The following is a 22,923-nucleotide window of genomic DNA, read 5'->3' on the forward strand; positions in this document are numbered from 1 at the left end:
GGATCACTATTTCAGGCATGTTTCTTTCTCCCCAAAAACCTATAAACCAGAACATGTACATGAGAGACACTAACAATCCCAGCCTCGGTAAGAAACTGGAATAAAGCCCCAAGTAGCCTATTAAGCTTTTCAAGAAGTTGGGATACTTCATCGAGAAAGCTAGAAATAACAAGCTACGTCGATTGGAAAACAATAGTAAAAAGTACCTAAAAGCTTTTTTTTTTTTTTAAATAATCAGCAACTTTACAAAAGCATTTAATAAAAATGGAAATATTACATGGACATCAAAACGCTATAAAGACTGAATACATTTCAGTTTTGCTTACTTGTTCATTAATAGACACATTTCACCAAGTGGCAACATTTAATGCAGAAGAAAATCTTTAGTAGTAAATTCTATTTTCTCACGAGTAACCTGAATATTTTTGCCTTAAATATCTAAAGACTGAAACGATTTACAAAGGCTTGTGAACCCCAATTATGAATTATTGAAGAGAAGTTTAAACCTAAAACAAAATGACTAATGCGGCAAATTTCAATACACCAGGAAAAACGTTTTCAGGTAACAAGTGCTGCAGTAAATGAAAAGAAGAAACATCAAGGAGAGAATTACCACACAAGTATAGACCAGCCCGGGTTTGAAGTATTGTGGAGTCTTCGTAAAGGCCATTTTGAAGGGAGATTTGACGATTGGAATTCCAGTTTTCTCTGCTTCCACCATCTCACTGCCTACCATGAGAACATAAATAAAATACATTTCACAAGAAGCATTTACTAAAAACTAGTGCTATCTAAGCCAAGTGTTGTACAATGAGTTGCATAGAAACATGCAAGAATGTCAATTAGCGGCAGCGAGGGATAGCCGCTACCCACAATTTGCTCTTTAGTAATTCTGGCACTGTCCCTTCTGCATCTGGTCAGAGATGTCATGAAGGAAACAGCAGATGCCGAATACAAGCAGGACTCTAACAATGATTTACATTCTACAGTTTCCATTCTTGCTAGTCCTTATGTTTCTCAGGAGAAAGCAGGAGATTTAAGGGCGAAGGATGGCACAAGTGATGACATCAGAGGTCAAAGGGTGCATGATTCCACTTCTTCTGCCCCTGGTATTTTGGTGAATCAATGTCCATGGAAACATGCTAATGTAGAGCTCCAGCCCACAGGGAAAGCTGGGCACTTTCTCCAGTTATCCACTAAGCATTGTTATCCTTTTGAGATTCAAATATTATGTGTTACATAGGAACTTATTACAGGTTTCCTGGTGCTCGTCACATTAAGCCTCACCAATGGAGTTAGAGATGTTAGGGTTACCAGGTAGTCAGACAAGAGAAAGGGATTACAGGCATAATAGCTATGTTTGCCTGAGAGAAAGTATGAATTATCATGGTAAATGTTAATTCCGGATTCTATACTCCTGGTTATTTCGCACTCCATACCTTGCTTTGAGCAGCTTTACCGTAAATCTTCTATTTCCCAATGAGGCCAATAACTCTGTTACCAATTCCATTGAGAACTCAAGAAACTTTGCAATTGGTTGCTTACTTGGATTTTACTCAAGGCATTACCAACTGCTTGGTCATATAAAATGTTTAGTGCCTAGTCAATAGCCATATAATCCAAACCATTCCTGGGTGATCCCACCCACGCTTAACCAGATACTTTTACCAGTGTGACAATTTGTAATTTAAATCTCACAAGCCTAACACTGAGAGGGTAATATGCACCCATATTGATATACTTTCCACCATACCGCTTTTGCACCCAGCTCATTACCACCCATTTTTACTCACACAAACGTGTTATCTCACATAATTTTCATATTTACTCTCCAGGCACTCATCAACAACAGTTTTTTCCCAGAGCAGCAAGCTAGAAATTCCTATATGTCAATAATATAAGGGCCATACGGGCACATGCATCAACGATAATTGCATTCGCAAACGGTGCGAATCGCAATTTTCGGCCGTTTGCGAATGCAATTATCAAAATTGGAATGCATCATGTATTTCGCAATTTAGGAATCGCAATCATGTTGCGATTTCTAAAATTGCGATTGCATTCAAGAAATCGCAATTTCAGATTTCTGAAATGCAATGCATGATCAATTTTAAATTGCGAATTAGCAATTTGGAAGTGGTAAATTAGCATGAGGTTGAACCTCATGCTAATTTACCGAAAACCTTCAAACATGCACAAAAATGCATTTTTGAAAGTTGCATTTTACACACACACATGTCCTTGGGACATGTGTGTGTGTAAATTGCACTTAAGTTTAATTTCAGGGGTGCAGGGAGGGGTTCTTTGGACCCCCCCGCACCCTTGAAATTGCATTTTCAATTTGCGATTCGCAAATTGAAAATCGCAAATTGTAAATGCCTCTTGGCCCATAGGAATCAATGGGAAGGGTTTTCCTTAATTGCGATTCGCAAATTGTGAATCGCAATTAAGGAAAAATAAGACATCGCTGAAGAAAATGATTCATGCATTGCTGTTTGCGAATTCTTAATTGTGATTCCTTAATTTTCGCAATTAAGGATTCGCAAACGGCAACATTGATGCATGTGGCCGATAGTTCTGTGTGAGCTGGACATATACCCTATCTGAATTCATTTGGACTATAGGTAACACTCATGTTTCAGTAACCCAAATAACGAGATAGTTCAAAATTTCTTTAGCAAATGTCTTGGATGGAGCACATGAGGTTTAAAAAAATCTATGAAAAGGTACATACTTACTTTCACAGTTACAAATATTTTTTTAATCATCTTTATTGGCATTTTAACACTTTTTCATACAAACATAACAACAAAAAACCAGTACAATATAGGACCAATGGTGTGGCTTGTATGAAGGATAGAGGTGGGCAGGTGCGATGGGAAGTTGTCCCTCTCTGGAACTTAACATGTAAGGTTGGATAAGAGACTAGAACTGTGAGGTAATAAATCAGTGCACTCTTCTTGGTGTCCATATTCATACCTTTTAACTGGGGTTCAAAATATAGGGAGAATGCTATTCCCCACCGCTGTGCACTGACTTTGAGTGAATTATTAGATCATTAACCAGTCTTTTCGTGTTAGCATTGTTTGCTGCCACTATCAAATTTGTGATTTCCTTGTGTCCACCCATAAGGTGAATTGTTCATTACTCATTCCACTTAACTGGCGCAGCCAATCCTTCTGCACCACCACATTGTGAACTAGTATATTTTGACTATTCAACTTCCAAGATCGAATGGACATCTCCTTCCCTATGAAGCTCAATCATAGTTTTTCTCACTGTCTTTCTGAATCTCCGTTGCTACCCTGTGACCACACGTCCAGATGCTACTCTATCTACTGATTAAATTTTCCAATTTTTTAGCTCATCTGTTTTTAATAATCCTGTGTTGTTTGCTTTAATTCGGCCTTCAATCACACAAATCCCCACTATCTGCTAACTTATCTGAAACAACCCTGTGCACAGATCACATACTTCATGATAAAGCCACTCTTTTTGGTATGTCACATTCCAACTTCCTACACCATGCCCCTCTCTACTAAAAATGTTGTCCACCAAAGAAACAACCATTTCATAATACTTTTTTTGTTATTGCACTGCAGAATGGCCTCTTTAGTGAAAAACATGTATTTTAATTCTTTCTTGACAATATTAAGTCTCTTCTAATTTCATTCTACCTCTAATTTGACTGTACAAATGAATTTGCTTACTCCTGATGATTTTGACAGGATCCAGAGGTGACCATTTATGTTTTTGCTATGACAAGTTTAAGATGATACTGTAGCATTCATTGTTTGATGTCCATAAGGTGTTCTCCATTCCCAGAAGTGATGACCTCAAAGGGATGTTCCACTTTTAATATTGAGTTATAGGTAACAAGGGAACCCGAGTGTCCTCTGAGACCTTGGGGAAATGTATCTAGAAAGAAACAGTGGTCCCTCAACTAACAAATGCCACAGTTAATATAACATTAACAAATGGTCACTTTAATCAATCACTCTTATAAGAGCACCACAGACTTTTCTCACTACACACCCACTGCACCATCCCGAGTATTTATTATATTTGAGGATTTGTGATTGATTAAAGTGAACATCATTTTACATTAATTGTGACATTTATTAATTAAGGTACCACTGCCACTTTTAATATTGTCATTGTTTTGTCATCATAATTGTGGCATATGAGGTTGAATGATTACGAGTTGGGAAGTGAGAACAGGTGCACAATATTAAGTAGGGGACTGAATTTTTAGAACCGTGGCACACCGCTTTGACAGCTAAGGAGTGAAACATTGCTTTCTATTATTGAATACCCAAATAATATTATTGCAATGTTTTACGTATGGTTCATGTATTATGTAGTGTGTTTTTAGTTCATATATTATTATAATGTAGTGTATTAACTTAGGCGTAGTAATTATTTTTACCAGCAATTAAGAATTTCCATGTTTTTCCTCTCACCCCACGTCACAATATAGGGGCAAATTTTCTTATATTAACCTGTAAAACAATATAAATACAGTCTTTTCAGCTCTTTCAGAGAGAAAAGCACATTTGCTGCAACTAAGGAGCTCATTATTCTATTATCAGGGCACAGACTAAAAATAAGTTGGGTTTTTGGAGACCAAACTCTGCCCTGTGGACCTCAGGCATTCTGCCTATACCAAATAGGTATGCAATGATGTATTCCACCTTTCTCAATGGCAGACATTTTGGGGCTATTTTCGTATTAAAAGAGACTTATTAGGAAGGGGAAGTCTTTTGAATAACATGTATTCTGTTTTCATATTATTCACAGTTTTTTTCTTATTTTACTTTGTCTTTATTGGCCATAACTCTTGTGCTGTTTCCTACAATAAATTTGCTAATCTTGGTTACTAACCTGGCTTCATCTTAAGCCTCATGAAACACTAATCCAGAATTTTTGTGTGTGCTTGCTTTAGGGAATGGGTGAGTGCAACCCACAAAAATACCTGCACCTCTGGAATGAAATGTGCGCTTCTAAGATGGTTTATTCCCAGGTACGGTTGGAGGTAATTTATAAGCACACCACATGTCTGTTTTCCCCGCTCTGGATAGTAAATTGGCATATCGGTAACATCTCAGGGCATTTAAAACATACTCAAAGTCAACAGGACTAGCCCAATAAAGACTAACAGTTTATTGTCTAGTAGTTTGTGGTGAATTTTCCTTGGAAGAGTCTGTTAGATAATGGTGTATAGTTTGCTGGGGTAGTTTGCTTCTTTGATATTGTTTTGAAGCAGGATGTATTGAATTTTCCTGTAAATTTAGCACCTAATAATGATAATCTCTTTTACTAGATTGAGATCACAAGATTCTAGGAAAACAGTTTTAAAAAGAGGGCAAGGAACTTCTGGGAAACCACTGATCAGACCGTTAGTATCCTTTCCTGTTAGTAGTTTGAATATGGACAGCTTAGGTTGTGTGATCAGCATAGCCAATTTTGTCTGGGAATGTGGTATGAAGCTTGTCTTTGCGAGGAAGTGAGATTCATGTGTAGCACTATTTTCAATGAAGTGTTTCACTAAGGCGTCACTACATTTTTGAGAATTTTTTTTATACTTGTCGAGGTGGTGTCAGGGTTATGGAACTCAATGACTACTTTAAAGAGCTCTGCTTTTATCATTGTGATTGTATGTTTTCATCCAGTTTCTGGTTATAAAAAATGTACATCCACATTGAACCACCCTGTAATTCCTTTGTTTAGTAAACAGTCATGTTCTTTTGAGGGGGGCCGCTATGTTGTATACCCGTTATACTGATGTTTCTAGGTCCAAAGCGGCAAGAAACATGAATTTATTTTTGTTAGGAGTTTAGATTGAGATTCTTTGATAGCGTGGCTGCTGTATCATCTTGTTTAGAACACATATAATTAATATAATTAAAACACCACACTATATTCTAATAATTACAACCAACAAATATAATGTAATTTACAATTAAAAAGCATAACATAATTATCACATGACATAAAATATGACTCACTTAAAAAACAAAAACTGTTTCATATTTATTATAACTTGAATAACGTCCTACCCTATACCTCTATGAACTAAACAACATACACCTAATATATATCTTAAAAAGTATAATAATTACAAACGTTACAGATATTATTATCAATTAAAGAGTAAATAATAATCAACTAATATAAAATAATGATATTTAATTAACTTCCCACCCTTTATCCCTACAAATGCAACAATGGGCGCCTAATATATAAATAAAAAATATCTTATTTACATAATGTTTGTAATAAATTATGAATTAAACAATTAATAAGATTGAACTAATAATACTTTAATTACATTTACTTAACTTCCCAACCTTTACCCTTACAAACCCAACTCGCACCTAATATATAACTGTAAAATATCATAATTATATAATTTACATAATTCATTATCAATTAAATAATTAATAATTGACATTAATTATTGATATCAATTACATTTCTAAAGTACTTGAATGCAAATGGTGTCTTGGTGCTAGTGTTAAAGCACTGACTAACGAGTGCTTCTAGAACTAAGTCCTACAGAATAGACATCATATTTGAACAGAAAGAGACATGTTTTAAGCTCCTTCCTAAATTTAAGCAGATTAGGCTGGCTTCACAGAAGTTCAGGGAGACTGTTCCACAGATGAGCTGTGGTATGGATGAAACTCCTGCTGCCCCACTTCTCTATTTTGATTTTGTGGATGATTACTGTCCTGGAGCTGGTTGATCATAGTGTCCTGTTAGGTATATACCAGGAAAGATTCTTTTTCAGGTACGCTGGAGCATTTCCATACAGGGTTATATGAGCTAAGCATAATGCCTTGAACTTCACTCTTTTCTTCACTGGAAGCCAGTGGAGTTCTCGAAGGGTCTCTCTCATGGGATTTAATTTCGGGATTTTCTTCAAAAGTCTTGCCACAGCATTTTGTAAAACCCAAATTTTTTTCAATGACCGCTGATGAATGCCCATATAGAGGGCATGACAGTTATCCTGCCTCAATAGCACTAAGGCTGTGACCACTAATTTCTGAAATTCAAAGGGAATGAAAGGAAGAATCTACCTGATCTTACGCAGAAGAAAGAAACAGGAAGAAGTATGCTTGTTAGTCTGAGCCTCAAAGGACAGATAAGAATCAAAGATTATGCCAAGATTTTTGGAAGTGGTAACAGAGCATCTTAAGCCACCAGGATTGGTCCCAAGAAACGGGATTCTTACCAAAAAGAAGGACCTCAGTTTTGGCTGAATTGAGTGTGAGGCTATTGTCATCCATCCATAACTCAATGGCTGATATACAGCCCTTGAAATAGTGTGCCATCTCATCGATATCATTAGTGGTAGCCACCACAATTTGTGTGTCGCCTGCATGGGTGACTGTAGCAAAGCCAAAGGACAAGATTCATTTTGTGAGGGGGGGCCACATATATGTTAAACACCCTGGGGCTCAAAGAATACCCCTGGCGAACCCCACAAGGCAGAGAAAAAGGCATGGAGACCAGGTCCCTCAAGGCTACTGATTGCACTCTGTGTCTAAGGAATGATCGGAGCAGCTCCAAGACAGATCCTTCGATTTCTGTTTCTGCCAGGTGATCTATCAAAACCTCGTGGTTGACAGTGTTAAAGACTGCCAATAGATCAAGTATGATCATTGCAGCGTTCCCTCCACTGTCTAAAACATTTCTCAGCCCACCAGCGCTGACTACATACCATGATTCGCCCTAAAGCCAAATCGGACTGAATTATTATAACTAATTTTCTTCACAACATTTACCCCTACAAAGCAACAATCACAACAAAAATATAAATAAAGCATTCAATTAATCAAACAATTTACATAATTAATTGCCAATTAAATAATTGATAATAATTAAAAATTCATTATTAATTAATCATAATTAAATTACCTCCCACCCTACCCCCCTGCAAACCCAACAACCCACACCCAAAATGTAACATATTATGAAAAGAAAACCATTAACATAATTAATTATCAATGTAAAAATTAATTTACAGTAAGAATTAATTAGAAATAATTTACTTCCTACCCTGTACCCCTATAAACCTCACAACCCACTACGGCTTTAAAAATAACTATAAACTATAAATTTAAATTTTAAAAATAACTACAAATTAACAAACTATATTAAAAAACTGTCACAATAATTATACAAACAATTTATAACATACAATTCAAACATTTACTAAAATACATAAAAATAATTAAAAAACGATAATATTAACAATGATATTTTGTAAATGATATTAACAAAACAATTTTTTTTAACATCAATATTAACAACATAGACATTTTTAACATCAATATTACCTTGAAATCAATACTCTTGACAAGGATATTTGTGCACATGATATTTGTACGTCATGATATTTACAACTCGATATTTTTGCCTCTTGATATTGTTTTTCGGTATTTTGTCCGAATACCGGTTCGATTTATTGCAGCCATTCCTCCCTTCACATTTTGTATGTTTGAGGTGCAATTATTCTCCAGCACAGACATTCTAAGCATGAACTTCTATCAGGTTGGAAGCTAGCTCCTTACCTGTATTTGTCAGGACGGTGACAGTAACGTAGATCGACTGGCCCAGAAGCTCTTTGTATTCGGGGAATCTGCTGCGCAGCATGTCTTTGGTGAGTTTGCCTGCACCTTCGCCATCAGTAATCTGTAAGTTGAGAGAGCAGAACCATGATTAAGTCAGAGCAACAGCTCCTTTAGAAATCTGTCCTAAATAGCATCTCATCTGACTTAGTTTGGCAGTATCATTTTGGTCCCAGGATTAACTGGTTATTGAATTTTTCCTGTAGTGTCTGTAGGATAAACATTTTTCCATATTGTATTGGCATTATTTTGCTGACGTTGATATCATTTCCCAGTTATGTAATGGCCCTCTTTGAGAATTCAGTACAGCCAGGCAGATTATCAAAGGTGTGTACTAAGATAGAGGCCTATCCAGAGCCAGTGTAACAGGCCAGCCACCTACATGTTGGTCGAAATGTACAATGAAGTGATGGAGCATGTCGTTAGTCTCCTGGGCTTTACGACAACCTCCACTACTTTAGAAACGGAGGCTGCAACATATTTACAAGAATGTGGTGCAGTCTTGCGTTTCTCCCTGCGATGGCACTAAGTTTAACAACTTAGCGCTAACGCAGGCACCCTTGCACCAGAGTACAAGGGTGTCTGCGTGCAGGGGAGGATTGGTTATGTGTAGGAAGATGTCCTTTCCCGCACATAAACAATCCTAAAATGCCATTTTGTAACTTTCTTGTATGCTGCTTCATGCAGCACACATGAAAGTTACAAAATGGCATTTCTTAAAAAGGTATGTTTACGTACAGTATATAAACAAACCATGGCATTTTGCTTTTTCCATGTGTGCTGCACAAGGCAGCACACATGGAAAAGCAAAAACGAGGAGAAATAATGCATTTCTTCTCATTTCGCCAATTTAAGACCAGGGTTTTCCTAGTCTTAATTTTGGTGCTGCCTCCTATGTACGCCACCCTTGTACATAGAGGGCAGCATCAAATACAATGGGTGCTGCGGTGGAATGCCTGCCACAACACCCACTGCACGCCCCTTTCACGCTAAACATAGCATGAAAGGTGGCCTTATGTACAAGGCAGCGTTAAGCCACGTTAAGTGGTCTAACGCTACCTTGTACATAAGGCAAGGCCCCTGTATTTGCCACAGTTTACTTCATCTCAGTTTCTCTACCCATGACTTGTTCTGGTCACTAGGCTTCTGCAGTCCTGTCGCCAGAAGCCAGGGGCTAGCTGATCAGTGGTCAATGTTTGTTGGTGGTGCTCCTGCTGACAGCACGTCCCCTTTTACCCTGTTAGTTTGTCAACCTTTAGCCTTACCTTTACTTTACATTTAACAACAGTGATTTCAGTCTCCTTTAACCCTTTATGGGAGTATTTTTATTTTGGTATTTTTCTAAACAAATACTTTCATACCGCCCGTTATGTTCATGTCAGCGTAAAACAAGCATGCATTTGAACTTTTCCGTTGAAACAATAACATTCAAATAATTTCTAGTCTCTACTCTAGATAAATATTGTTCCTTAGATGGAACAGGAAGGTGCTGTTATTAGTTATTTTCACAGAGACCTGAATGTTATGACTTATAGAATGCCCCACCTGGACTTTTTCCAGTGAACTTGGTATATTTTTCTTTTCGTTGTTCATAAGCACCCCAAAGAGGACATAGGCATTGCCTTGTACAGGTTTTCCATGCAGGTAACTGTAAGAAAAAACACATGAGAATGAAACAATGGCATTCAGTCAGCCAAATAGGACAGGACAGGACTGCATTTTGAGCTTTCATAGGGGCATATTTCCTTTAAAAAATTTTGACAGCAGTACATACATTTACTTAAAGTAATAGGACCGATATAAAAAGTAAATACGGATTCAGCTAATATTGCCCCATATCAATCTGATCTAAAACTAGTTCAGTTAAGCACGTGTTCTTCATACAGTTTTAATTAAGTAGTTGGAGGACATTTTACTAGAATTATACTGTAAATAATATTTCTACGGACCTCATTACGAGTGGCCCGAGTTTCTATCTCGTAACTAAGCACCCTGGAGTTGTTGATACTGGGGGGTGTGGTCAGGGGGTGACTTAATCCATATTTTCATTAGACATAGCAAAAAAGACGCATTCAGGTATCTTACGAAAAAACACAATGGTGGATTCCCTCAGCCATCAACACAGATGGGATTCAGGTCAAGAAGCAGCACACTGGCAGCAAAAATCAACATCCAAAGAAGGTGATTGATACACTACCTAATCTTAAATGCAGGGGGAAGGGGTGAATGGTGTCATGGAAAACTCCAAACAAAGTTTAGAATTGAAAGAAGAGATAATCTTCTGGGAGCCAGACGGCCTCTATCTGGGTAGAAGGAGGCTGACTTGAGATCAATAACCAGATATCATTCTAGGAAGGAAGAAATGTTTGTTGACCTACTGACTCTACTCCTTATTGTGTCCTGGATGAATGAATAGTGACAGAAATAGTGGAAACAGGAGTCCCCGAGGAGAGTTCACCTACTGAGTAACATCCATAGTGTGTGGCATTCACTGACTCCAACTTGAAAGAAGAACAGTGTCTGAAGCAATGGTCATGGTTTTTAAGGTTCCATTGTGCATCCGGCCCCTCTTAGTTGAGGAGCTAGGGACATTGCATACCTTATCCCTGCAATGATCCGACATCTAGGCTTGGAGATTGTATTGAGACTTAGGGGCTCATTACGATGTCGGGCAAACTTGCATCCGTCCGACACCTTTGCAGCTTGGAACAGCTAGACCATAGATCGGCGGTTCCAACTGCACAATTTGGATCAGACCAAACATCAATTTTTCAATGGCAGCTTGTGAGACAGGTGGCAAAGGTCCTCAGCTGAAGCTGCCATCGAAAAATCGATGTTTTAAAACATCCCTACTCTGCCTGCCTGCCACACGGCGCAGAGATATTCAATGGGGCACCAACGGTGCCCCCCACGCCCCATAGTGCCACTGGGAAGGGGGCCCAACTAAGGGCCCCCAAAGTCACATTCCAAAGGGCTTTCTCATGCTGGAAAGGCCAACATGGAAAGGCTACCAGAAAGTGACATCATAATCCTGATGGTGGAGCCGAGGCTGGCTCCGCCATCATTATGGGATTATGTGTGTTTATGAAGCATAGCTGATGGTCTTTCCTCCAGATGCTTCTGCCCGCCACATCGTAATGCTACGGACGGACCGCAATGGCAGGTGTCCGGCTGACCGCAACTGATGGTCAGTCAGTTGTGGTCCGCCCCACATTGTAAAGAGCCCCTATGTCGTCATCATCATCATTATAACTTTTTACGCCACAAGTGCCGTTAAAGTATAATAAAAATACATTTTGATTAAATCAAATGAATTAGAGCAACAATGGTGTAAACTAGTACACTAAGATAAAACATATATAAATAATATCTTTTCCAATCAGTCTCTTGAGAACTTGGCATTGTAAAATGTTTGCTGAGTTCATCCATATTACATGTCAAAAATTACAACAGTGATTAAATACATTAAGTTACAAACTTCAAGGAAATAAAATCACATTAGGCTTTAATATATTTTTCTGATTGTTAATGCACTACTTATAAAATCAATTTCTGCAAAACAGGTTTCAGGAGCCTCGAGGCACTGTAAATAGGGAATACCCAACTTATAATTTCTAATAGCAGAGGCACACAACATAGGGATTAAAAAAGAATTATGTTGTGCCCTATATAAAAATGCAAAACAAAGTAAAGTGCATGGGGCTTTGCTGGGACATGTTGCTGTGGTTCCAAATGATGGAGAGAATGCTGAATAAATCAAACATTCACCCTCAGTCAAGAGATCTGGGTTACATTCAGCGTTCTTCTGCTCACTACACCACCTCTGCCAACTGTGTGTCGCATCGGCCAGAGCGTCTGACTCCGGAACGCGGGTCTCACGGCTCGATACCCCTGCACTGGCGACAGTTCAGCTCAGCATCATGTGCTTCTGGGAAATAGCTCACTAAATCTCCCCAATGGCCCCCTGCACCTTGAAACCCCTAAAAGTGTGATATGTTTATGCTTTACAAATAGGAATTATTATTAATTATTTCTCCTGTTTGTACCCAACCATGGGGGTGAACGGTTGACACTGTTCAACATTCTGTCCATCAATTGTTCTTTTTGCACTTGTCACCCCGGGTGGCATGGGTATGCCCAGATGTGGGTCCCGTGCTCACCATGCCACTGGATTTAATCTAGCTTGGCTGATGAGGGGTGATACCCCAAAACTGGTCCCAGGATGCTTGTTTTCGGTCCAGGGAGGACTTAGCATGACAGCTTGGGCTGAAATGTTCCTTTGTTAAATATTGCAGGGATTTGTTAGCATGAGCTGAAAGCCATTTTGTATTTCTGACAGCCATCTTGTTTGCCATGTGCTGCCACATGCTCGCCATGTGCTCTGTCCTCCCTCAGTGTTGACTGCTCTTGTTATCTGCCTAGAAACAAACTATATTTTGCATCTTCCACCTTCGCACATGCTCAGTTGAGCTTGCAGCTGTCCTTGCAGTTGTTCCTAGTCTGTAAATGTCAGGATGTGTTCAGAATTAGCAACTGTTAGCTCCTCCCACTTTGTTGAGCAAGCAGATCTTGTATGCCCATAATAGTCATTTTGCATGCTTACATGAGCCAGGACTGCTTCTTGGTCTTATGCTGACTATATAACCCTAAGCATATATAATGCCCCAGTTTTCTGTACTCCTTAGACTGCCTCATTCATTTGCTAAGGCTTCTGTGTGACGTAGTCTCCCTCATTTGAGGTTAATAAAGATATTACTTTTATATTTCAGCTTCTGTGCCAATTTCTTTTTTGTTGGTTTAAAAGGACCAGGTATCAGTGAGACCCCTGAGAAGGTTTCTATTTTCTTCAAATGGCGATCCAACGTGGACCTCATCAGAGAAGTGGCTATCTTAGGTGTGATCTTGTAAGGAGACAGAAAGCTACTGTGGAGGACAGGACAGGACTCTACTAAGGAGGTACTCTGTGCACAGAGATTATGGGGATTCTCTGTCTCTGCAGCCCAGTATATTTCTGATCTTCCTGATTTTGATCCTCCACATGATGTCACTCCTGACTGAGAACCTTTTTGGCGTGAGTATTCCAAAAAAGACCGTTAGGTCATTCAGAACTTGGCAGTGAGAATTTGGACAACCATTTGTTTGGTAAGAGTCGTTCTGCGGCGCTTGCTGTTGGTTTTTGATGCCTTGGATTGGTAAGGTAGTTTAGTAATGCTTACTGTGGCTTTGGATTGGTATGATTGGCCAATATTTGTATTTGTATGTATGTAATATGTACATTGCAATTTATGTAGGCAGGTAATGAGATTTTTCTCTGTTTGAATTTGTTTGAACAGCGCAACGTACGAAGAGTACCTTAAGCACTACTTTGATTATAATATTTGAACATTCTGCAATATTTTGGGCATACCTGTTTCAAGCACACATCGAAGAATGTGTTGCTTTTTGGAGGTACCATAGTGAGATGTGAAGTGAATTAGCCGGCTCCCCTGAGGGAATACCTAGATAGGTTTAGGTATAAAAACATATTTCTTCCTTGGTGATTCTGTATCCCCAGGGAATTAAAATATGACAATAATACAATAATACAAACAAGGATCTTTTTCTGGGCACTTTTATAAATGGAGATATGCAGAACGATTTTTTGGTGTTCTGCCAGACAAAGCTAGTAAATTGAGTGTATTTTGGCTTCTTGGAAATAAAACAGTTTGTTGGGCTGTTTTTTTTGCAGTCTTTTGGAATACTATTGAGAAGCGCTTCTTGTAAATATGACTTACAACTAGTATTTACAAATGGTTTGGTTTAAGTACAGTCTGTGGGCTGTCCTTTGTTTCTGTCTTAAGTGTTGATTTGTGGGTTAATCATGTGTTTAAATGTCTATGTGGTTCGTGGTTTCACATTAGTGATACTTCTGTAAGTAAATAGCGATTGCGCTATTTGTGAAATAATGGCTCTTAAGCGCGCTGTATCATGTGTTCTGAGTGTATGACCCCTTCAGTATATGTCTGGAATGAGCTCAATGTGTTTGTTTGTGTTTTCTTGCTGTCATCAGTCTGTTATGCAAAATGTCATTTAATTAATATTAAATAAAAATTAAATAAAAATCCAGAAATGAACCATATGATATGCTAAATAACTGCATGTTACTATTAAATTGATACAGTAAGCAACTATGCACATGTGCAAACTGCCAATGCTTAAATGATAACATTAGAATTCACATTGAATAGGAATAAAATAGGCCTCAGAAACGAAATTGTGTGTTTTGCAATTAATAAACAATTGTAAAATGTTACAACATCTCCTTAGATGCATTGTGTTAGATATAAACAGGCAAACATATCATCTGAGTACATTGGATGTTGCTGAACTAAACACATATTATAGAACATGCATTGAAACACCTCAGTTTTAAATAGACAGTCACGGTGCTTCCATTTCAACACTGAAAAAAGCTTTCCAACAGTTGTGTTTTAATTGCCCCTGAGCAGCAGCTGTTGTTTTGATTGTAGGCCACGGAGAGGAAGGGCTGTTGATTCAGCTAGGATAAGGGCAAGCACGGGGTAAAATCCTGCATTTCAGACTGCTGTTTTAAAAGGTTTTCAAAAATGAGGTTCAATATTTTGGATAACAGACATTTAAAGGAGGGATTTCCTTTCTTAAGGCCTTTTTACATAAGCACATTCTTGGTTCTGAAAATAAATAATGATTGTCGTTTTAAAAAGTGTCCAAAACGTTTCATGTTTCAAGTTAGGCTTCTGTGCTTAGGCTTAGGAATGAATGAGTCTAAATATGATAGGCAAGGAATGAAGCTTGCTTTTCCTATGTGGAATTATCAAAATGATTGGTTTTAATAAAAAAAAAATACATTATTATGAAAAAAAATTATTAAAAAAATAGGTGCTTTTAAATTTGTTTTTTAATTTTTATAAAGCTTAATACTCATACTGTGACCTCCGAGCATTACAATTAAATTTAAGTTGTGTTGTACCACATAATGAGGAAATTTGCATATGAAATCACTCTGCGCAGGCGTAACAAACTCATTTTTATAAGGGTATATAGGATGTATTTTTTATTTTTCCCTCCTGGGCTAGCTAGAGAACATTCTGAGGATTACTATTATGCAAAGAAAGTATAGGATATTCATTTTTATATGCCCCAAATACCAAAGTCGAAATTGGGCAAAATTCAGTTATTTAAAATGAAATTCTGCATTCAGAGCAGCTTTTAAAGTGCCTTAGGCTTGACTAAATGCATACATTTAGGTATAAAAGAAATAGCTGACCTCTATATTGTTAGACAAGTATACTGCACACTGCTTATAATTGAAAATATGTATAAAAAATGTGCCGAAGTTATTCTCTTAACTCTCAACTGACAAACCGGGGAATGGGGCTGCATTCACACACAGAATAGGACAGCAGGGAAGAGTTAAAAGTCAGTTCTATATTTAGAAGCCTAGCATGGCTCCCAGAGCAAGGTCTGCTTTGACATTTTGACCTCTTACACTTATTGAAAGACGACAGGGGACAGAAGGAGAAGTTTTACTTTTTTTTGGCACAAGCAAGCACTGTATGTACTCATATGATAGAAAACGATATAATGGAATATGTGAACTTTGATTAACAGATAAGCTTTGCCATATTTATACAGCACTAATGCTTAAAAGCTGAGGCAATTAAATGTATTTGACTTCATGTGCTTTCATGTTTCACTTGTACATTTGCTAAAAGGTATTGGGGTTTGGGTATTCATGCTTTTTTTAGTTCTCTCAAAAGTGCTATGTACCTCCTATAACTTTGTTTATGCCCAGTTGCTACAAATAGGGGTTGATAGTGTTCACAGAAATGAAACCTGTTTCAGGTTTCCTACTGTCAAAATGGGGGAAGGAGGCTAGCTCCTCTACAAATGAAGGCTAAGTAATATGTATGTTACTCTCTCTCTTTTTCTCAATTTGTTTTTAGCCTGTCTAAGCTGTCTGTGAAACAACAATGAGACATTTAATTGGCTATTCAGTAATACTGTTTTAAACATTGTTAGCATTAATAAAATGAATAAATATATATGTTATGTTACTGCCCATCCTGTTTGATGAAATTATGACAGGATCAATAGTCTAGATTGTTGTTCTCTTATTTTGATCTTTAAGGGGAACTAGATGTGGGTAGTTTTTGTTCTTCAATTCTTAGGTGATAACACCATTATTGTATGTTATTCTCATCCTACATAGTTTTGCAAGGGCATTGCTAGTTTTTTATTAGCTAGTCTGTGTAAATAAACTGACAGTCCTTATTAGAGCTGATGTTGCATAGTTTGGATCATGAAAAGTAGAACGCAGGAAAGATGCCCATGTGATCCTTAGCTGACATTTGTGAAGGAAATATTGTTTTATAGATAAGAAACCCTGTTGAAATAGAAGTTTTAGATTTTCCTGTTCCTCCTATAACATGAGAGCATGGTCCTAAGCATACAATGTAGGTGCTTTTATTGAGAAGAATGATTTTAGAAGTGTCTGCAGTCCTGTACAAGTAGTTTAAAATCTATAAGTAAAAGTGTAGAACATTTCTTTTTTTTTAGGGTTTTCAGATTAGTACACAGGAATACACCAATGTAAGGATTTAGGGTATGTCTGTGTTGTTTTCTCTTTTCCTCACAATTTAGAAAATGAATACAGACTTCCCTGGCTGCTTAGGATTGGGTGATATATTACTCTTGTCAGTTCACCAAAGAGTTCCTTTTATACTTGCCAATAGGTCCAGGATGTTGTTTTTTTACTCTCTCATAGATAGATGAAAGTGGTTCTTGGGTGCCTTGCTAATATATGGGGCGTCCCAGAACTATGAAAAATTCTGAGACTATCCTCTCTGTTGATAGACTGTTTCTGTGCCTTGTCTAAAAGACCTTTTGTTCTGTCCACCAATAGATATTTGCTGCTTTACAACCATTGCCAGAGGGGCCCGGACATCAGATTCAGCCTGGGGAGTCAGCGTCAGCACCAGTCCAACTTGAAGCCAAAGTGAAGGTAACCAGCACAGGCATTGCTGGCAACTAGGACCTCAGTGAAGGCGGAGGCCCTGGGATAAAGTGTGTACCCCTGCCACTGTCTTGGGCGAAAGACAGGGTCACAGATCAGAAAGGAGAAATTTTGAATTACGTTTTAATGCCCAGCTGAGAGTCACAGACCGACCAGAATGGCGAGGAAGCTTTGCTTGAGGCGACCCCTTTTGAAACAAGGGTTGCTTCAGAGATCCTAGCATCAGGCCTCTGAATCCTGGTCCCAAAGTGAATACAAGTGTGCTCCTTTGTTTGTTTGTCAAGAGATACCTGAGCACACTGGATGCAATGTGTGGGCCCAACGAATGAGCAGTGCGCCAGCAGAGCAATGCAGGAGTTAGGGAAGGACTTGAGTTCAGGGTACAGGTGTTGTGTCACTGGTGCCTGTTAGATTGAAGTGAAGGAAACTGGTGCACTGCCTGAGTCACTGGACAGGATCGCTAAGAGCCTATGCCCTGGTGGGTGACTGCCCTATCCTGAAAGAAGAGACTTTTTCCTTGAAACTGGGCTGTGATTCTTGAGTTGCGAGTTGTGCAGCTACACCGTGGAAACAACAAGAGCCTGCCTGTGAGGCTCAAACGGACACAGGGAGAAGACTCCCCTCTCGTTGGTTGTACAGCGGCTGCTATTTCCCCAAGGACTTCTTCCTTTATGTCAATATTGTACCCCTTTAGTCATTTCATTTTTCTTTTAGGAGTAGCCCTTTGCAGCTCTTTGTTCGAATTCCTATGGCAATGTGTGGTCGTCCTGGTCCCAGATATGATTGATATTCTAGCCCTCATGAAAGGAAAGTGTAACAGTCAATTGGAAAATGTTTTTATTAGAGATGTCCTGTTAGTTTTTCTGAAAAAGAAATAGATGGTCACTGCAATGCATAGGAGCCCTGAAAATGTTTACTAGATGATTTTAGGATTTGCTTTTGCTTAGAACTAGAAAAATGATAATTCTGTTTGTTATAGTGGTCATTACTTTCTCCTGCTATCTGTATGTTAATTATGACCCGATGCTCCGTTCTCTTTGTATTCTTGCTTATCCCTCACATATACCCGCTTAATGAAATGTTTAGAATGGAAAATGCCCACCTAGCAATGAATTAGGATATTGATACATTTATGAAAATTAATGTGCAAATATTTCCCGGCGTTCCTACTGGATCATAGGAATGTCTTTAGCTCATGCTAAAAGGACTATCTGTTAAATATTGCAGGGATTTGTTAGCATGAGCTGAAAGCCATTTTGTATTTCTGGCAGCCATCTTTTTTTTTTTTTTTTTTTTTTTTTGGTTAAAGACTTTTATTGAGCAATCAAATAAGAATTACAGAGATGGGCCTACAACCACACGGGCTGGCCGCTAATAGCAACGCACAACATAAGACGCAAACGATCACTTCCGTGGCCAGGCACAAATCAAATACCAAGCATTGCTCAAAACATAGGACAGGACATAACAATTTTCTGTATTAGGCATAAAAAAAACAACGAACTCTAAACAAGGCGAATGCACATTAATCAAGTCAGCCCAGAAGGCGGAGGGGAAAGCCACTAATCAGGAAGACGAAAGCACAATCAATGGGACTCGGCAAGGCCGGGGGGGGGGGACAGCGGGGAGGACAGGAAAATCCTAAAACAGCATGAAAAAATTTCGGGAACGCCAGCCTAGGGAGATAGGGTAACATCGGGAGTGTCAACCAAGGGAGGGGTACAAATATCTCCACGATATGCATTCCACTGACCCCAAATCTTCGTCCACGCACGGGTCTGCCCCTAGCCACATAGACGGTCTTCTCTCGGAACAGGGACCAGTCCATGTTATCCTCCCACACCGAGACGTCGGGAGGTCTGGATGCGCCCCAGAGTTGCGCAATGTCCCGCTTCGCGACCATGTATCCCAAGGTCGCCCATCTGGTCTGGGCCACAGAATAGTCGGTGGGTTCCCACACATTCAACAGGCATCGTCGGGCCTCAGGCCGCAGGGTAATACCAGTCACAACAGTCATCACCGCAAGCACATCAATCCAGTAGGCTGCTACCACCGGGCACTCCCAAAGAATATGCAGAAATGTAGCACTCATCCCACAACCACGCTTGCATAAGCCATCCGGGGAAAAACCCATTACAACCAGACGCGGACCAGTTACATATACCCGGTGGAGGATCTTAAGTTGAACCAAACGAAGACGGGCGGGGATGGCGACCTCTTTCGGAGAAGAGAGTGCCGACTGCCAATCCTCGTCATCCAAGTCCAATCCGTCACCGACCCAAACCTCCCTAAGTCGGACCAATAAGTCAGCACGATCATTAATCAGTTTCTTGTAAATAAGGGAGATAGTGCTATCGGGCAGGTGTCCATCCAGTATGCGATCCTCAAGGGGGGAGGACTCGGGCAGGGTCACATCAGGAGTCAGAACTGAGGCCAGGGCATGCCGGACCTGCAGATACCGAAAAAACTCTCTATCACTCAAGTCATATTCTGCCTTAAGGGCCTGGAAAGACTTCACTCTACCCTTCACACAGACATCACCCACTTTACATATCCCAATCATATCCCAGCGGTCAAAGCCCTTAGTAGACCAGAGACACCCCAAATGTTCAGAAGCATAAAGCGGAGTCGCCATTGTCAGTCGATTCTCCCATCCCAAACTCACATTCGCGGCGCGCCACACTTTGACTGCGGTCCTGGACGGGCCCGCAAGATGGCGCCCAGCCGATCTGGAATAAAGCGCTCTATTAAAATCCCCTCCCGGCAGCTGGAGTCTATCCATCTCAAAGGCCGGATCTCGACCCGGGGAATACATTGCGTGGTTAATGGCAGACAGCTGGGTAGCCCAATAATATCTCTTGATATCGGGGAGCGCCATGCCCCCGTCATACCAAGGGATGGTAAGTTTCGCAAGGGCGATACGTGGACGCCCGTCCCAGATCAGTTGCCTCTGAAGACTCTCGATCTCTCGGAAATAGGTAGCGGGAACGTCGTCATAAGAATTTTGAAGCGCGTATAGGAATCGCGGCAAAGACATCATTTTAAAAAGGGCAGCCCTGCCCAGAGGAGACAGGGGTAGCTTACGCCAACGGGCCACATCCAGTCGCAGTCTAAGAAGCGGGGGGAGGAGATTACGCTCGAACCGGAGTGAAGAGTCCAGCGTAATAAAGATCCCCAAATACTTGAAGCCAGACTGGACAACCTGGATAGGAAATCTGTCCGGTAATGGGGGCAAAACACTCGAGAGAACATACACACAGGACTTAGCCCAATTATTAACCAGACCCGAGTTAGCACCAAACGAAGTAAGAACATCAAATAAGACATTTAAAGATTTGCGCGGGGAAGTAAGATACAGAAGAATGTCATCCGCGTAAAGCGAGACGCGGTCTTCAAAATCCGGTGACCAACGGATCCCTTTGAGTGAAGGTTCCCATCGAAGCCACGCAGCTAACGGTTCCAGGGCAAGCGCGAAAAGCAACGGAGACAAGGGGCATCCCTGACGGGTCCCCCTACCAAGACAGAAGGGGACAGAAACCCGACCGTTTACCACTACCTGTGCCAAGGGTTCGGCGTATAACAACTTCACCCAACCAATAAACTCAGGTCCAAAACCAAATTTCTCAAGAGCTGCCCAAAGATAGGGCCACTCTACCGTATCAAAGGCCATCGAGGCGTCTAGCGAAGCCAAAATGGCCGGCTCTGTCAGAAGCCCCGCCCTCGCAACAGCTCCGTGGAGACGACGTAGGTTAAGAGCCGTGTTGCGATGCGGGATAAATCCGGATTGATCCGGATGAACCAAGCCACTAATGACCGTCAAGAGGCGGGTAGCCAGGAGCTTAGCCAGGACCTTGGGTTCAACATTCAACAGGGAAATGGGCCTATAAGACGAACAAAGGTCCCGAGGTTTACCTTCTTTGGGAATAACAACTATCGTAGCCAGACGCTGATCATATGGGAGAATACCCCGCTCCCGGGATTCCAAAAACATGGTGCGAAGATAGGGCGCCACCTTGTCAGGACGTAGCTTGTACAATTCAATTGGCAATCCATTCGGGCCCAAAGCTTTGCCCGAACGGAGTGAGCGAATGGCCGTCGCTATCTCGTCCGTAGTGAAAGGGGACTCCAAAGAGACTCGGTCTAAATCGGAAACACTGGGCAGAGCTATATCACGCAACAAAACGCGAGAGTCATCAACATCCCGTTCAGACACAGGGGTATAAACCACACGAAAATAATCCGCAAAACATTCAACTATTCCAACCGGGTCTGTCACTCTCACACCATTCGAAGTCTGAATCACAGGCACCACACGATTCGCCCTCTCCTTCTTATCCAACCATGCCAGTAATTTACCCGCTTTGTCCCCCACATCATACAAACGACCCTGTTGCTCCCGAAACATCAGTTTAGCCGCATCTGTGACCAAAGACCTATAAGCAAATTGTTTCAGACCCAGGGCGTGGAGTTTACCAGATGTAACATCCGATTCTAGGTCAGCCTCTATCTCAGCAATCTCCCTCTCAAGGTCCACCACCTCCCGATTCCTCGCCTTTTTGGATTCAGCAATAAGGGAAAGGGCCTGCCCGCGAATCACTGTCTTAAAGGCCTCCCACAGGGATACCGCAGAGGAGACGGACCCCTCGTTGTCTAAAAAATAATTATCCAAAGACTTAATCAAGAGATCGCGGGTCTCGGGGGAGGTGAGGTACCATGGGTTGATAGGAGCCACCCGGCCCGCCGCCTCCACCCCCACCTCAAAACAAAGCCAGAGCGGAGAATGATCAGAGATGCCCCGGGGGAGGTGTCTAATCTCACGAACCGCCGGCGACTGCGCCGCAGGCATCAGGAAATAATCCAGTCTAGACAGACTCCCATGGGCCCCAGAATGGAAAGTGTATTGAAGCTGAGTAGGATGCATAAGCCTCCAGCAATCCACCAAGCCAAACGTATCCAGAAACCCACCCAGCCACTGTTGGGCCAAAGGAGTGTCCCTAGGGGGGTGACGATCGTGTAGACCGGAGAACACAGAATTAAAGTCACCTGCTATGAAAAGAGTACTCTCAGGGAGGTTCAACAACACACGGCCCAAATCGGAAAAGGTAGAGGTCTGTAGACCGGGGGGCACATAAACGGCAAACAAGGAAAGGGTCCGACCCTCATAGCGACCCACGAGGACGGCATAACGCCCCCGATCATCAAGGATCACATCATCAATAGCTAGGGGGAGGGAAGCCCGAACAAGGATACCCA

General features: G+C 40.6%; 1 protein-coding gene across 1 annotated transcript in view; it reads right to left on the reverse strand.

Moving 5' to 3' along the window:
- LOC144764150 (complement C3-like) overlaps nucleotides 1–22,923 on the reverse strand; it is a 604,987-nt gene that overhangs the window by 384,068 nt on the left and 197,996 nt on the right. The window contains exons 8-10 of the mRNA XM_078650287.1: nucleotides 10,182–10,284; nucleotides 8,580–8,700; nucleotides 614–729 (exon numbers count right to left, since the gene is read on the reverse strand). Of these exons, the coding sequence (XP_078506413.1) occupies nucleotides 614–729; nucleotides 8,580–8,700; nucleotides 10,182–10,284 (340 nt within the window). The remainder of the gene's footprint in view (nucleotides 1–613; nucleotides 730–8,579; nucleotides 8,701–10,181; nucleotides 10,285–22,923) is intronic.

The sequence above is a fragment of the Lissotriton helveticus genome, chromosome 1_1 (assembly GCF_964261635.1).
Source record: "Lissotriton helveticus chromosome 1_1, aLisHel1.1, whole genome shotgun sequence".
Lineage (NCBI taxonomy): Eukaryota > Metazoa > Chordata > Amphibia > Caudata > Salamandridae > Lissotriton > Lissotriton helveticus.